General features: G+C 40.0%; 1 protein-coding gene across 2 annotated transcripts; it reads right to left on the bottom strand.

Moving 5' to 3' along the window:
* Window positions 1-11,442: 11,442 nt before the first annotated feature.
* On the bottom strand, window positions 11,443-17,862 carry LOC110704009 (nuclear transcription factor Y subunit B-10-like). Of its 2 annotated transcripts, none has more exons than XM_021881801.1 (7): window positions 17,697-17,862; window positions 17,283-17,509; window positions 17,038-17,167; window positions 16,902-16,907; window positions 16,698-16,772; window positions 16,546-16,596; window positions 11,443-11,803 (listed from the first exon to the last, which is right to left on the bottom strand). In XM_021881801.1, the coding sequence occupies exons 2-7, from the start codon at window positions 17,495-17,497 to the stop codon at window positions 11,765-11,767; spliced, it is 516 nt and encodes a 171-aa protein (XP_021737493.1). In that variant the 5' UTR covers window positions 17,498-17,509; window positions 17,697-17,862; the 3' UTR covers window positions 11,443-11,764. The 2 variants fall into 2 exon arrangements, with proteins under 2 accessions (XP_021737493.1, XP_021737492.1); XM_021881800.1 differs by having other exon boundaries at window positions 17,283-17,516; window positions 17,697-17,859.

Raw genomic sequence — 17,862 nt, 5'->3', positions numbered from 1 at the left:
CAATGAAGTCAAAGGATCCTTTAACCAACTCTGATTGGTTTTTGGTGAATGATGGAATCCTATTTCCGGCAGTCTTCTTCACTATCTCTGGATAATCTCCATATACCAAAGGATCCATGAACTTGATGACGCACAGAAAACAATTCTTGGTGAGTCCAAGAGGTACAATACTATAATGAGATGAGGTTATGAAAAACCCATATGAACATATTTTCATCATCTGATTTCCGTTGAGCTCAAATTCTTTGTTACAGGTAAGGTAAGTATGAGTCTAGTTGATTAAAACTTTTTCTTCATTGCATAAACTAAGTGTGCTCATGATAAAGATTTTACATTATAAAACTATGGTTTTCCTTATCACACCAATTTTACCCAACTGAAACTAAATTAATTAGAGATTCCTCACTTCTTATAACTTATAAACCTATTGGCCATTATGTAAAGTTATGAATTGTAGTAACTTATTATCCTGAACCTTGTATTAATATAGCAAAAAGAGAAGCCTTAGAAGTATCTAGGTCTAATGGTATGAATATTATGGAGCTTCGTGTAACTTACAGGCCATTAAAGAAAACATATGCTCTCTCTGTTGCCTTAACATCTTTGATTATATTGCTAGCTGGAACAAAATGAAACATGTATGAATTGAACCCCAAGAAGCCATGTTGTTTGGCCTACATTTAGAGTGAAGAGATCGATAAAACTCTAATAAGTACCAAGAATTAATTGAGTAAATCAACCTCATATGGTCAAAGATAAAGTGCCTGAAATTGTATAGGAGATGAATGATTGTATAAGGAATTCAGGATGCTATATAAAAAGAATCAATGTGATATACATAGTATGCGTCAAGGAATCTGCCAAAATCTTGATCATATAACAACAAGCTATTTTTTAGTGAAGAAAAACACCAAATCTAGTATGTCATAGACTATAATCTTGCCCAAAATAAATAAGTTACCAACAATAATCGTACTTCTTCCATCAGGAATCTAAAGTCAGACACACTTTTTTAGGATGTCCATAAGAAGATGTTACCTTAGCATGGCTTCATGGTTACATGACTTAAATCTCCGGATACACCACTACTTAAATATTGATTAGGAGAGGAGAGGATGACCAATCTAAAACCATTATCATTATCAATGATCTTTTCTTAAAATCATGTCACATTCTTACTTTTAATTGCAAGGAGTTAGAAAAATGTGACAATTAATAGTGTCATTTTTTGTAAGAGTCATACCTTATACTTATTTCTATACAGCCTAGTGGCTGATGCATGAGCAAGCAGTATATGATGATCAGCAATATATGGCTCATTTTTTGAGTTTCCTATACTGCATTTATGCCCATGGCCAAGAGGTTTAGAACATCTACCAGGTGCTGAATTCCCAAAATCATAACTGTTTAGGGGATTTTTCCCCGCCACGTGGACCAGTCAGCACCTGCCACGTGTCAGCCACGTGGACCTATAAGGGGGGGGGGCTGCCACGTGTCATATTTCAAGAGGTCCAACATGGACCAACCATGCCACGCCACCTGGAACCTAGATTGCCAACCTGAAGAACGGCCACCGAGGCCTGAATCCCGAGGCAAGCCCAATCAGTCCTAGGTTTACCATTTAACCTAGTATTGGGCACGTACTTCAAGGCTATAAATACAGTAATCAGCCTTCATTAAACGGATTCAGAATTAATTAATCATCTCACCTAGAGAAGTTTAAACACACGTGCATACTAATCGCTAGATCAGACTTAGCATTATTTGCACTCCCCGATCACTCCTCCCTTCCGAGGAACCAGATCACCCTCTTTACTTTCCGCACCTTTTACTCCACATACAAGTACTAACTGGATCGTCGGAGGCGGAGCTCCCACCACTCGGTGTCTCCGTTGTTTTGCAGGTACAGGCGCACGGATCCAGTCCTGGAATTGTAACTCTCCCGCAGGACATCAAAAAACCCCGAAACATTTTGGCGCCGTCTGTGGGGAGAGTACTTTCGAGATGGAATCACAATCTGTACCGATTCTAACTGAGAAGCGTCCCATGGACGACCCCCTGTCAGACGGACCAGGATACTGACAATGAGATTGAAGTCGAGACTCATACGGCCTCCGATGGGACCTTAAGAGCTCGACGCACCCGTCCCACTTAAAGGAGGGAACGGGAGGACTGCCTGGCTGGATCTAGTAAACCAGCCGGCCAGCCGCTTGATCATCAACAGGTGGCTAAGGGATCTGCCCCCATCACTAGAAACGAACTCATGACCTTCATGAATAGTTTCAAGGGGGAGATCCAGGAGCTTACCAACAAAAGGACGACCGTTCCACCAAAGGAACAGTCGGCCAGAAGACCCTCCTAATCAAGACAGCCTACATAATACCTCACTGAGGTATTCAAAATCAAATTATGAGAGCCAGACACCCGGAGCCTCCTTTCATTCTGGTTCCCAGAAGCATCAGGCGGCCCCGTATGTGCCTCCTCAACCATAGGTCCCGCAGTCCCAATATTTCATGCAGCCTACTCTTTTTGGAGGACAGGCGGCAAGGAATGTCCAGCCTTTGGACTGGCAACTTAGGTTGCTCAAACTTGGAGAACAGCCATCCGCCTTCTCTAAGGAAATAATAGAGGCCGCCCAGCCGGCCAAAGTAAAAAATGTGTTAGTAGGGGCATATGATGGCACTACCAACCCAGAAGATCACATGATGGCATACGCCAACCTTATGTACCTCCAAGGGTTGGATGACGCCACATGATGCAAGTGTTTCCTGGCCACATTGAAGGGCGTCGCCCAGCAATGGTTTGGCAACTTGTCGGCCGGGTGTATTAACAATTTCAAGACCCTCGCCTATTTGTTCACATCAAACTTCACAATGAACATTCCTGCTAAGAAGACCACCCTTGATCTGGGGGCCATACAGCAGGGAGAGAAGGAGGGACTGCACTCTTACATCAAGAGTTTCAATTTGATTAGAATTCAGATACAAGGACTACCTGATAAAGTAGCTTATACAGACTTTTTTAAAGGTCTGAAGGACGGGTCGAACTTTAGAATCGACCTCGTCAGAAAGAGGGTGACCACCCCCAAGAAGCAATGATAGAGGTGGACGCCTACATTCAGGCGACTGACCTCTGTAATGTTGGAAAAACAGTCGGACCACAAAAAGTCCGACAAAAGCGAGAGCCGGCCAAAGCAGTCAGCCAATAAAGAAGAGAAAAAGAGAAAAGAAGTCTGGGCGGCCGACTCCTCTAAACAGCTGTCCCAGAAGAAGAGGAAGGAGTTTAAACCATACTCCCCCAAGTATGAGTTTAACAAGGGTAGCTATGCCATCCTCAAGGAAATCAAGGACCGACTCTCAATTGAGAAGCCCGGCCGCCATGAAGAGTTTCGTCAACAATCGGAACAAAGATAAATATTGCTATTACCATGAGGACATTGGTCATGACACCAATGAGTGCATCAGTCTCAAGCGCCTCTTGGACCGCCTGGCAGACAAAGGAGACCTCAACTCCTATGTCAAGAAATCAAAGGGTACCCAACACCCCAAACAGAAACAGGCGGACCGGAAGAAGGCGACACCTGCTGAAAGCTCTGATACTGACGAAGCGCTACTCTATACGATAGCAGGTGGCTTCGCAGGAGGAGGCCCAACTATCCGGGGAAACAAGGACAACATCAGGCGTCTAGATGTTAACTCCGTCGATCAGGGACGGACCTCCAAAAGTTCATTTCCAGAAGTTGTTATCACTAAGGAAGACTTTGGGGGAACCAGGGGGGCCGCATGACGACCCCATTGTAATTGAATGCAAGGTGGCCAACAAGAGAGTTGGCCGAATTCTCATAGATACTGGGAGTTCATCTGACCTCATCAGCAACAAGTGCTTGGCAAAGCTCAAGTACAAGCCCGACAGCATACACCCGGTCTCCCATCCCTATAAAACAAACTTACTGATGGCTTCATCGAATCGCAGATTCCAACTTCTACTTGCCTGCTTTAGTCCATAAATGGACTTCTTAAGCTTGCATACCTTCCCAGCATTGCTTGAATTGACAAAACCTCCGGCTATGTCATGTACACAGTTTCTTCCAAAATCCCATTAAGGAAGGCGGTTTTGAAATCCATTTGCCATATTCCATAATCGTAATATGCGAAAATCGCTAGGATAATCCAGACGGACGTAAGCATGGCGACTGGCGAAAAGGTTTCATCATAATCAATGTCGTGAATTTGCCTGTAACCTTTTGCCACCAATCTAGCTTTGTATATAGATACATTTCCATCTTTGTCGGTTTTCAACTTGAAAATCCATTTGCAACCGATAGGTGTGTAACCTTCGGGCAAATCATCCAAGTCCCAGACTTGATTTTCAAACATGGAGTCCGTCTCGGATTTCATGGCCTCTTGCCATTTTGCAAAGTCGGGGCTCGTCATAGCTTGTTTGTATGTCGCTGGCTCATCTCCATCCATAACTAAGATGTCTTAATCTTCGGTTAACACAATACCGAGGTATTTTCTTGGTTAAGATCTTGGTCGTTGCGACCTATACAAGGTAATAAGTTGAGCATTTGCATTGTCGGTTTGACTTTGCACATTGTTGGTTTGACTCTGACCAATTTCAACAGTTGCTTCTAAAGCACTTTAATTGTTAATTTTGTCAAGTTGACTTTGTTGCTCGTCCTCTCGAACTTCGTCGAGTTTGATTTTCCTCCCACTTGTCATTTTGGAAAGGTGTTTCTTCTCCAAAAAGACATCATCACGAGCAACAAACACTTTGTTCTCGGATTTGTTGTAGAAGTAATACCCCATGGTTTCTTTTGGGTATCCCACAAATAAACACTTATCTGATTTTGGGTGAAGTTTGTCAGAAAATAATCTCTTGACATATGCTTCGCAGCCCTAAATCTTAAAAAAAGACAATCGTGGAGGTTTCTTTGTCCATAATTCATATGGAGTCTTTTCGACAACTTTTGACGCAGCTCAGTTCAGTGCTAGTGCCGCGGTTAGTAGTGCGTGTCCCCGGAAAGAGATAGGAAGTTCACTGAGACCCATCATTGATCGGACCATGTCTAACAATGTTCAATTTCTCCTTTCGGACACTCCGTTCCATTGTGGAGTTCCACGAGGTGTCAACTCTGAAAGAATACCATTTTCTTTCAGGTGATCGTCGAATTTGTGGCTCAAATACTCGCCACCTCGATCCGATTGAAGTGCTTTGATTTTCTTGCCAAGTTGATTTTCCACTTCACTCTGAAACTCTTTGAATTTCTCAAAAGATTCAGATTTGTTCGACATAAGGTAGACATAACCATATCTACTATAGTCGTCGGTGAAGGTAATGAAATATTGATAACCTTGCCTTGCGAGTGTACTCATTGGTCCACATACATCTGTATGTATTAGACCTAATAAGTCACTAGCCCTTTCTCCTAACTTAGAGAATGGTTGCTTTATCATCTTGCCTAATAGACATCCTTCGCAATTTTCAAACGACTCTAAGTCAAATGAGTCAAGAATACCTTCGTGAAGAAGTTTCTTGATGCGTTTGATGTTAATGTGGCCAAGACGACAATGCCATAAGTAGGTTTGATTCGACTCAATTGTCTTAGCTCTTTTTGCGGTATCATCAATGTTATAAACTTGTTTGTCTAGAGAAAGCACATAAAGACCATTTTCTGAATATGCCTTACCATATAAAACATTATAGAAATAAAATGAACAACTATTGTTTTTAATTCGAAATTCAAATCCCTTGGTGTCCAACGCCGAAATTGAAATAATGTTTTTGGTAACTCTAAGAACATGATAACAATTGTGAAGTTCTAAAACAAGCCTAGAGGGCAAAGACAAACTGAGAGTTCCAACGTATACGACAGACATCCTTGCTCCATTGCCGACCCATAGCTCGACCTCTCCCTTCTCTAGCATCCTAATTATCCTTAGTTCCTGAGCATTGGAACAAAGGTGTGAGCCACATTCGGTATCTAATATCCATGATGTTTTGCTAGCGAAGTTTAAAGTCTATAACAAAAATACCTGATACAGAAGCTATGGTGTCGTTCTTCTTATCTTTCTTGAATTTGAGGCATTCCCGCTTCCAATGTCCCTTCTTCTTGCAATAGAAAAATTCGGAATTAGATTAGAAAAGGCTACCTTCTTGTTCCTTGCCACTCTTAGCAACACTTTACTTAGGCGGAAAATTCTTCTTCTTTTTCCCTTTAAAGCTTCTTTTCTTGCCCGAACGCTTAAATGGTTTCCCCTTCCTCACCATGAGCATGTCATGCTTCCCTTCATCCTTGAGGATTTACTCGTCCTGCTTCAACATTCCATGAAGCTCGGTGAGGGTTTTCTCCATGCTGTGCATATTGTAGTTCATCTTGAATTGATCACAGCCTTTGTGCAACGAATGGAGAATGATGCCAATTGCCATCTCGGTTGAATACCCAACATCAAGCCTTTCCATGTTCTCAAATAACCCAATCATTTTAAGTACATGCAGGTTGACTTGCTCTCCTTTCTTGAGCTTGCTCTCAAGGATCTGCCTATGGGTTTCGAACCTTTTAGTTTGGGCCTGCTCTTGGAACATATTCTGAAGTTCGGAAATGATCTCATAAGCCGTCTCCTTTTCAAAGAAAATCGTTTGGAGGTCCGGAGACATAGTGGCCAACATGATGCATTTGACATCCCGATTGGCAGTTTGCCATCGGTTTAGGGCAGCCTGAGTGACCTCCTCACTGGGAGCGTCGGGCATTTCCTCATCAACGACGTATTCCTTTTGCTCTTGCATGATAACAATACGCAAGTTTCTTTGTCAATCAAGAAAATTTGGCCCACTCAACTTCTCCTTGTCGAGAATTGAGCGTAATAAAAATTGGTTGTTTGAGTTATTTGCAAGAATTGAGCGTAAGAAAATTTGGCCCACTCAACTTCTCCTTAAGACGCAATTAGTTCTAGTAATTAAAGAAGCTCCCACTAAAATCCGCATCTAACTTAATTAATCCAATTAATTAAGCCAGTCAACCCAAAATTTGTCAAAAATTAATTTGCAAGTGTCGGAGGATTCGAGGCCTAGCCTCGTTAAAATAAATAATTAAAACGGCGAAAATTAGAAAAACACATAGCCTAAAGGTACTTTACGACGCCCAAATGCTTAGATTCAAGACTCGGGATGCCTTGCGTGGCCGCACCCGCACAAATGCTTGTGGCCCAAGCACGTGGGAGTGATCTCAATGTCGCATACGCGTTACACCGGCCACATCAGAGCACTTGCACACACACAAGACATGGCCTCAAAGGTCCTAAATCATGCGAGCTTATGTTGCCTAGTAACACATTGCAACACCAAGGAACCCTTATCGTAGCACCATGCGAGCATCACGTGAGCATCCTCGATACACCAAGCACACACACACACCGCACTATACGTGTGGGCCACATAGTGTGCACCTAGCCCAACACGCCACACACTTGTAGCACTTCGAGGCATGAGCAGCCGCTTGTGCACCTCGGCAACCACATGCGGGCTGCGCCGGCTAGCCGTAGGTGGTTCTTGGGCGATGCTTGCCTCGATTTGCGTGCTTTCACTCAGGATTTTAATCCCGATATATGTGTGACATAAAATTGATTCTAAATTAATTTTAGAATCAACATTGAGCAAGAATGAAAATATAACAAGTTTAACTTAAATAAATTCAATTTTAGTGCACAAACCAATATTAATTCAAGAACCTTTCTTTAAATTAATTTAGGTTCATCTTGATGCTATAAAATTGAAGGCTATACTCATAATTAATTAAACCAAACATGAATTAATAATGAGATTTGAAAAAATTAAAGGGGTTGGAAAAATAAACCTTTTCATCCAATGAAAGTTTCCAACATTAACTTGTGTGATTGAAAAAATTACATCTTCCAATATGGAGATTAATTAAATTTCAATAACAAGTTTTGAACTTTTAGGACTTTAATAAACCAAAATGATTAAATCCAAAAATTAGTTCAACATGGAATTTAGCAAGCAAAGTTCCAACCAAATAAACAATTAAAGATTGGATATTTAAAATATTAAGGACTTCAAAAATCATAAGTTCACCATAAACATTCACACCTGAAGCAATTTATTTGCAAAAATGTGAAAATTTCAAATTTATGTGAAAAATGTACTCACCAAATTAAGCACCAATTACGACTTCATAAACATGCTTAATAAGGTTTATAATTGTAGTAGATTAGTAATGCATTCATACATTTAATCTACCTTTAACATGTCATAATTAATCAAGGTTTAAAGATTTAAAATTTTTCGTCAAAAATGAAAAAACCTCTCGAAAAACATGTTTCTGGCTGGATTTTGGCTTCTAAACAGCTCTCGAAGAGAATTAAAAACGATGTAGAACATCGATTCCACCCAAAAATCACTATTTTGAGTCGAAATCTGGGTTGGTAGGCCAAAATTAGTATAAATACGAGATTAAAACTAATTAAAACGAGCTTCTAATTTAATCTAATTAGTAAGCAAAACCAGAAATTTAAATCCATTTAAATCACCTTAATGAATTATTAGTTACAAAAATTAAAGTGAGCGCGGCTCCGATACCGCTGTTGGGTTTCGTAGAGTCTGACTCTACGTGGAAGAGAAACCCGCCCAAGACTAACCCACTAATTAAGGCAACTAATCATGCAATCACATAATTAAACAACAAATGAGAGAGAAAGTGAAAAGACGTTCTTACCCTCGATGCGTGCTTCACTTGATCCCGAGCTCTTACTTGAAAGCTTAACCTCGCAAGTCCGACGGTCTCCTACGGCTCGTACCCTCGAACTCGACCCGAGCGGTCTTTATCCCGAAGGTTAGTCAGGACTTGACCAAATAAAACTAGAGTATTACGAACTTAAGGTTTTCTCACTTTTCAAGGAGATGCCTTTTTAGTTCAACTCAAGTGGTTTTTCCCAAACCCAGAACTTGGGTATTTATAGGGAAGGGAGCCTTGATCTCCCTTCTCCCATCAGTGTTGGAGAATTGCATTTTTCTTCAATCATAATGCAAAGCAATCAACAAGCTCCAAGTGTCACATGGAGGGAGAGAGTAGGTGAGGACCATTCAAGGGGGGGGGGGACCAAATCCCCTTGCTCACCAAGCAAGCCCTTGAAATCGGTCCCCACACAATAACCGGCATCACCAAGCCACTTGGCTGCCAAGGCTGCCAGCTGGTGCCTAGCACCAAGGCTGGGCAGCCCAGCCAGCCAACACACAGCACATGCGCAACTAGCCAGCACACAGCCAGCCAGCACACACGCATGCGATGCTGCTGCTGCTGCTTGGTGCGTGTTGTTGTGCGAGTGGCGTGGTGCTTGGTGTTGCTATGCTAGCACGCACGCACAGCCCAGCATGCCTAGCACGCTGCTGTAATGCTCATGCTAGCGAGAGCACTGCTGCTATGCGATGCCCAGCACGCATAGCCCATAGCACAAGCACACATAGCGTGCTGCGGTGCGTGTACTATGTGCTGCGTGCTTGCAGTAGCGAGGCCTAGCAAGCACTTGTGTGCTGCTGGCCTTGCGATGCTTGCGGGTTGTGCTTAGCCATTCCCAGCATGTTGCGATGGCTGGTGCTGCTATGCTAGCAAGCACTTCCAGCCATGCATGCACAGCCACAACACATACACGCATGGCACGCATCTTGCGATGCTTGTGCCATGCGATGTGCGTGTGTTAGGCGATGCTAGGCATGCATGACACACATGGGTTGGTGACCTCGCCTAGCCTAGCACTCGCATGGCTAGGCCAATGCAAGGCTATGGCTTAGCTCGAGCTTATCGCTTGCTTGATATTCGACGTTCAGTCTCGACGCTCTAAGCTCGACATCCGACGTCTTTGTTCGTAATACTCTGATGACTCATTAAATCCTTCGGATTGATTCGTCGTCTCGAATCGGTTGTTCGATTGGGTGCGACCCAAAGGGTTCAGTCAAGATTAAGCCGTAATATTAATTGTACATTAATATTACTAATCGGAAGCGGCCTCCACCTAGGCATTCCAATCACCAGACCTCACTGAAGAATTAGCTTTCTAATAATTCCGGACCCTCTATCGGAATAATACACTTGTTGGAAGGACACCATTCCTTTCAATAGTAACCCGACCCATTTTAAACCGAAAATCGTTTAACCTAGGCAAAAATCCAATAAACTTGAATTGGTCCAACCCGTAACCTGTTGTGACCGATTCGTTTCCAACCCGTAACCCGTTGAAATCGAACTGTTTACAACCCGTAACCCATTGAGATCGAACCGTTTTTGACCGGTAACCCGTTATGATTGAGTCGTTTACAACTCGTAACCCAATATGTTTATGATCTGATCTGTTTCAGCCCACTACTCGATAAACCTAACTTATTTATGACTTAACTTGATTATAACATCTAACTCGGCTCGATAATGATCCGACTCAATTTTAACGCAATATGATTTGGACTGAAACCCGCTTCAAATTGGGTAAACCCGTTTTCAAACTGACCAAGTTCAATCCAAACCGATTATGACCTGAACTGATAATGACCAGACCCCCGATTTCACCCAATTTGTTTTGAACCGAAACCCATTTTCAAACCGACCCGGTTTAACCCAAACTGATTATGACCCGAACTAATTACACCCGATCCGATTAGAACACAAACTGTTTTAAACTGAAACCCACTTTAAACAGGCTAAACCCATTTTCAAACCGACCCGGTTCAACCTAAATTGATTATGACCCGAACCAACTATAACCCGACCCGATTAGGACCCAACCCGAATATAAACCGCAATTAAAAAAAACCAAACTGAACTGACCCACTGATTTTCCAAACCGACCCGCAAATTATTTCAACCCGTTATAACCCGAAACTAATAAACCCAACTCAAATCCCAACTGTTTACCCTAATTTACACCCCTAAGTAGTATAGTAAGTATTTAAATCCAATTGAATACTTACTTAATTTGAGTGAAATTTTAGTTTTTATTATTTGAACATTTGCATCAATATATTAGGATAAAGATCCCCTATCTCCTTTTAATATTTTTTTATTATTTTTTTTTAATTTTTCAATTGGCCTAGAGTATTTAAGTAGATGTTTAAACACTCATGATAATCCTGATTTTCAAAGCCGTCCCAAATGTCCAAAAACTCGAGATTACACACCTTTATGTTTGCTGATGGCTTGCTAATACATATGCTATAGGAGTAGAGAGGAACGCAATTTCACTTTAAACAAATTATCCAAAGCATGTTCAAACCAGTCTTAGCACCAAAACCAGTCTTGCACCAAAATTATTTCAATGAGATTTTACTGATGGTGAACATGGAAGCTTGGGTGTAAGTTAAGCACACCAGCGTATCCCATTAGTCACCTTTATCAAAATTTAGGTGAGCTATTGCTTAGATAAGATGAAACTTAGAAAATGAGCCAACCAAAAATGATATAATCAATAAAAAAAATTAATAATAAATTATGCATCACTCAAGGTCGATATAATTAGGATCTCTTATACGTCTTGTGACAAACCGCTCACAATTTCATATACAGAACTATCAGACTTACCTGATAAACGAGACAAACAGCCCCTACAAAACCTAAATTGCTAAGAATGAGAAAAGTATCCTTGATATAAGTTTTTCCTATAGCACTGATGAAATGGACTTCAGACTTCAGTGGGAAGGTAATAAAACTCCCCGTCACTGAAATCGTCAATTATATGTAATATCAATGAATTGCAGGTAATACCTACTCCGGGCCTTGCATAGGAACCATTAGATGCTGGGCCTGCAACCACAAATAATTTCTTAACCTTATCAATCATTTCTAAAGAGCAAATCTTACCTATTATGAAGTTGAAATGCAGATCAGCAGATGAAACTAGTTACACATACTTTCAGGAAGATTAATATTAACTTGACCTACAGATGTACATACCCAAAAAAAAAAAAACACCATTATGCTAATTTATAAGCAACCAGAACAAGCCTCAAAACCTACTAACTTGAAAATACCATAGTTACACAACTTATTGTAGGGTCAAAACCTTTTCACAAAAACTAGAAACACCAAAAGAAGCATCAACCAACTGTTACACTGTGTTATTAGAATCTTGGCGGTCCTAAATATTTCATAATACTGCAATACATATATCTCAAGCCCAATGAGAAGCCATCCAGGTGATTAATGTGCAGAATACATTTTACTTTCTTAATCAAGGACACATCACAAAGGGGTTAACAGTCCTCTCAAAAAATATTAATTGCAAGAAGATCGGGAAAAACAGATCATGACAACGACCAGAAGCAAGAAACCACAAAGATGAAAGAGAAATCATCTTATTCCAAATATAATTCAAACAGACAATACATTTGGAAAACTGCAAGGCATATTCTCCAACGAAATCACGTAATAAATGACATAATACCATGTCCCCAATGACAATCTTACAACATTTTCTATCAATTGAAGTTATGTGAATCACAGTTGCATAGCAGAAACCAATTTATGATTTAGCATCATATTAAGGGTAATGTCTCCTAGATAATTCAAGGTAGGTGCACACATTACTAGAAGCCCAGGTTTCTTTTCTCAGTCCTCATTTCATTTCATCATGCATCAAGAGCAACTATTCTTAGACAAAAGAAGCATTTGACATGAGATCCTGTTTAAGAACAACAAAGTCGAAAGTCTCTTCTGAGCAATTTTCAAAACCGCAATGACTGAAACCAAATTGCTCACTATACTTTCTAAAAATTATTTTGTTTGAAGTAGTTGCCCAATCAGTTGCTTTCTAATAAGGGCGTGATTGAAAGTCTAATTTAGAATGATGGCAAACAGTCTCTGAATGATTGTACAGCAGCATAAAGGCTCGCATCTCTTAATGATTGTACAGCAACTATTCTTAGCCTAAAGAGGCATTTGACATGAGATCCTCTTTATGAACGACAACAAAGTTGGAAGTCTCAACTAAGCAATTTTCAAAATTGCAGTGATCGAAAACAAATTGTTCACTATATGTTCCAAAAATTATTTTGTATGAAGTAGTTGACCAGTCAGTTGCTTTCAAGTAAGGGCCTAATTGAAACCCCATTTGCAATTTATAGTTATGGCTAACTTCAACATTCTCTTATGATTGAACAGCAGTAAGAAGACCCTCATCTCCCCCCCCCCACCCCCTCCCTTTTTTTATCCCTATCAAGAAAAGCCTACTTAGAGATTACTTAGACAATATTCTATAGTACGGAGTACACATTATCAGGTAAGAAAATCTTCACTCCTTTCACAACCTCCAGCTGTCCATTAAAATTCTCCTTAGTAATGCTTGAGATCATCAGTGGCCATTGTGGCCCACTCCAACTACACCCTTAGTTTAAAAAAGTGCGAGGCGCACCGAGGCGCAAAGGGTCCCTGGAGCCTAGGCACAAAGCGCAAAGCGAAAGCGCACGCCTCTTGGATATGAGGCGCAAACTTTTTAATTTTTAATTTTTTTTTATTTTACTTCTTTTTTGGAATTAAAAATTTATTTTAAAATCAAATTCAAGTGATAATTATTTTATTTTATTTGGTGGTTTTTTGAAGAAATTTTACTGTTTTATTGTAATTATTATTCTATAAATACTCAGATTCAAGCATAATAAAGAATTAAAACTATTTTTTTGGTAAAAAAAAAAAAAAAAAAAAAAAAAAAAAAAAAAAAAAGAGGGAAGGTCAGACTGGTCACGTGATTGACAGTCAAAAGGAGGCTTTTGTTATTTTATCAATTAAATAAAACTGAAAAAATAATAAAGAAAAAAAAATCTTTACGTTATCAAGAAGTAGCAGAAAAAGAAAGAATGGAAAAGCGCAGAGGTCGAAGAGAGAGAATAGAAGGAAAAAAAAAATTACCTGGGTTGCTTCACCAGCGCCGGCCGCCGGTCTACTGCCGGAAACCGTCGGGGACTGATTTCCGGCAATGTCAGCCGTAACAGAACCCACCAATTCTTCAATTGCAAAGCAATTCGTAAATTAGGGTTTTCGAAAAATTAGGGTTTTTAAATTGGGGGTCAAATTGAAGCGATTTTATTCAATTAACAAGGGGCTTTTGCTCGAATTATCACTTTAAAGACTGGGTAAGCTTCAATTTGGAAAAAAATTGTGTTTTTTTTACAAATATTAATCTGAATCCCCTTTTATCTCGCTTTTAAACATAAGGCGGCTCAGGCGGTGTACCTTACGCCTTGGTGGGGGCGGTCTGAGGCGCACGCCTTCTGGAATGCGCTACGCCTAGGAAGATCGAGGCGTCTTGGCTCGCGCCTCGCGTCGCCTTGCGCCTCAACAGCGCCTAGGCGCGTTTTTTAAAACTAAGACTACACCTATTATCATTTGGGCCAATGTGCCAATAAATAATATGAACATTCATGGAAAGCAACTTTAAAAGTCCAAGATTTAAAGATAAATTCAGTTAATTTAAAGCAAAATTTTGGATAACTCCTTGTCCTCACCTACCCTCCCCTTTATCAAAACACTTATGAACCAATCTGCAGCAACTGCATCTAGCGAAAAATAAATAGATACAAATTCAACAAGTCTGGTTTGGTCAGTATTTTTGGACTTAGTCTGGTCGATGATATAGAAAAGAGGCAGTTTAACTTTGTGCTCTTCCTTTTAAGGTTTTAGCTTGGTCAAGTTGGTTTAAACAAGAATAAATAACACAAATGAGATGAAGTAAACATAGCCCAAGACGAATCATTTCAACCAGAAAAAATTAAGTAAATCTCATACCTGAAAAATGATTACACATAACCACTCCATATGGACATCTTTCAACATGACTGTCACAGTAATGGAATGAAAAATAAAACAAAGTTCTCAACAGATACACTAATTTTACAAAATGGTTATAATGATCCAATCTTTCTTGATTTACTCAATTTTTCACAAAGTATGATGTAAGAGAAAAATCTTGCAAACCCCAAATCATTCGGATAATCTCACTTACACCCAGAGAAAAATGCTCAAATGGAACTTTCAGTGCACTATAGTTTAAACTTTCCAACACACAACAAGAGATGAAAAATCATCCTACACTTTCACATAGGTTATTCAAGAGTAATGCAAAGACAAAAGCCCAAACTAAGCTTTCACTACACTACATTTTAAAATCTCTGACACACAAAGGAAGAGACAAAGAATCATATGCAAATTTGACCTCTAGAATCAATAATACCAAATTCCCAACTATGGGTATTCTTCCCCATATCTGTGCCAAGCTTCCAACTATGATGTATTAAGTATAATTTCAACTATGGGAGGTTCCTCTCAAAATGAAGCAATTACATACATCAACCGATCTCGCAGATCACTTGGCCACGTAATATTATGTAATTGGCATTTAAAAATAAATAATTAAGAAAAAAATAAATAAATAATTTAAGCAAACAAGCCAACCAAAACAAAACAAAGTTCAGGCCCTAACTTCTCTCTCCCCCTTGGACTCCCTCCCCAACAAATACCAAAACCTCCTCTCCCACCAAAGCTTCACCACCACACATCTGGGAGCATACTTTTCTCCCTCTGCTGCCATCTGATATTAAAATGTCCATTCCACCTCTGTTAAAACTCTTTTTTCATCCTCTATGCCTCCATTAAACTTGTAATTTTTGTCATACATCTCATCTCTCAAACTCCTACATTTTTATTGGTATGATGTAATCACCTTCTCTCGCTTTTATTCTCACCCTTGGTTAAATTAACATTCATTATAATGATTTTGGAGCTTTGAAGGTTTTGGTTGGTGTTAACAGTGTCGGATATTTTGATTATTAATCTTATAGGTCCCACTTGTTTTGCATAGATATACAAATTGAGAAAGAAGTCATTTAGAGGCTAACTGTAAATGGGTTCAAATCTAAAAATGTGTTTGCCACCTTCACCAAACCGTAAGTGTACCAAGACAACTGAAGTTGGTTTGTGGTACACGACACTGTCCCCATGCTGAGTGACACAGGACCAATTGTTAAAAACAAAAAAGGAAAGAAAAAAAAAACCCCAAGGCACACTAACATTATGGGGTCCTGCTGTGCCTAGGTGCGCCTCACCTGCGCACTTTATAGATATCAGCAAATTTTGGAATAAAAAATAAAGTTCTGCACCTCCAATTTAGGTATCCCATTCACCTCGTGCCTCAACACTTAGGTGCGCTTTTTTTTGTGCCCTATAGATTTAGTAAGGAGAGGAAGTAATCATTGGCTGGGTTAAACAAGAGAGGAAATGATTGTTACCTGAGAAGGGGTGGGATTGCAAAAGAGTTTGACAAGGGATTGTATCAATTAAGGATGGGAAAGAAGGGGGTCAAAGGACAGGAAAAGAAGAAAAATAATAAAAATAAATAACTAGTTTAACAGGTTCCCTGCCAGATAGGTGCATCTTGGGATGATACCCTCTAGTTTTGTTTAGTCCTGGATTATTGTTCTAAAATTTTCCTATAAAATATACATTCACAATACAGAAGACGAGCATGATCACATATATATGAAAATGCAAATTACCTGCGAGTTTCCATAGTTCATGGCCTGATTAAAAGAGCCTTGATGAGCAAGCTGCCAAATTTCAAAACAGAAATCACAGCAGCAAACCTGTTAGCTCATGAGATATCTTACCACGCCAGATGATTACATAATAGAACTTGAGTAAAATCTACCTGAGGTTGTTGATTTCCCATTGCATCCCTTTTGCCCGAGGTTTCACCACCCTTAGCAGACCCCTTTGTATCGCCCTATCAAAATTCACAACCACCAAACTCAAAGTAAGCAAAATCAATTAGCATATCACAAACCCGCCATTTGTATCAAAATCAGCATCGACTACAAATAATCACGAAGGAACTTAGCACAGAGATACGCACCTCCATCTGCAATAGATACCAACAATCCAAAGACGACCCAGGCCAAGACACATAATTAAACACTTAGTTAATCATCCAATATTCAAAATTTCAAATAAAAGCCAGCTCTTCCAATGAATAATTACGATGATTATACCTCCCGGTAACGAGTCAAGTAGACCTTAAGAGGATCAATATATTCTTCAAACCCTAGAGTTGCCATAGCCCAAAGCAAATCATCCCCATTAATGGTCTTTCTCTTTTCCCTTTGACACTTATCACTAGCCCTAAACAATCAATCACAAAAATATAAAATTACACCAACACCACCAACAAGTCAAACAACACAAACCCGATAATCTAGAAACGAATCGAACACAAAACCAAAATTGACAAACATACTCGCTAGTAATGAAGCTGATGAACTCAGAAACACATTCCTGAACAGTCTCTTTAGCATCCTTAGCAATTTTGCCATTAGCAGGCAAAGCTCTCTTCATAATCCGACTAATATTAGCAATAGGAAGATACCTGTCCTGCTCCCGAACATTGGAACGCGGGCTTTGGTCACCGCTTTCATGGCTTCCACCGCCTGGACTTGTCGGTGCATCCGCCATAAATTTGAAATACTAAACCCTAAAAAACCAAACGTCAATTCAAAAACCCCAAATCCAAAATTGAAATTGACCGCCATGAATAGAAGCGCGAAAGAGAGAGATGATGAGAGAGAAAGAGGAGAGAGAAAGAGTGAGGGGAAATAGTTAAAGAAGAAGAATAAGAAAGAAGAATAAAAAGGGAAGGAAGGAAGGAACTTACCGATGAATTGGAGAAGTGCGTAAATAAAGGCGAAGCGTAAGATGGATCGGCGTTGAAGGCGATGAAGAGAGAGAGTAGTTGAAAGAGAAGATCGGACGCTGGAGAAATTAGGATTTAGGAGACGACTCTGATGCTCCCCTTTTGCTCCAGATATGCCTTATCAACA

Source organism: Chenopodium quinoa, unplaced genomic scaffold (assembly GCF_001683475.1).
Source record: "Chenopodium quinoa cultivar QQ74 unplaced genomic scaffold, ASM168347v1, whole genome shotgun sequence".
Classification (NCBI taxonomy): domain Eukaryota; kingdom Viridiplantae; phylum Streptophyta; class Magnoliopsida; order Caryophyllales; family Amaranthaceae; genus Chenopodium; species Chenopodium quinoa.
The sequence above is the reverse complement of the archived record's forward strand: the minus strand, read 5'-3'. Positions and strand labels throughout refer to the sequence as shown.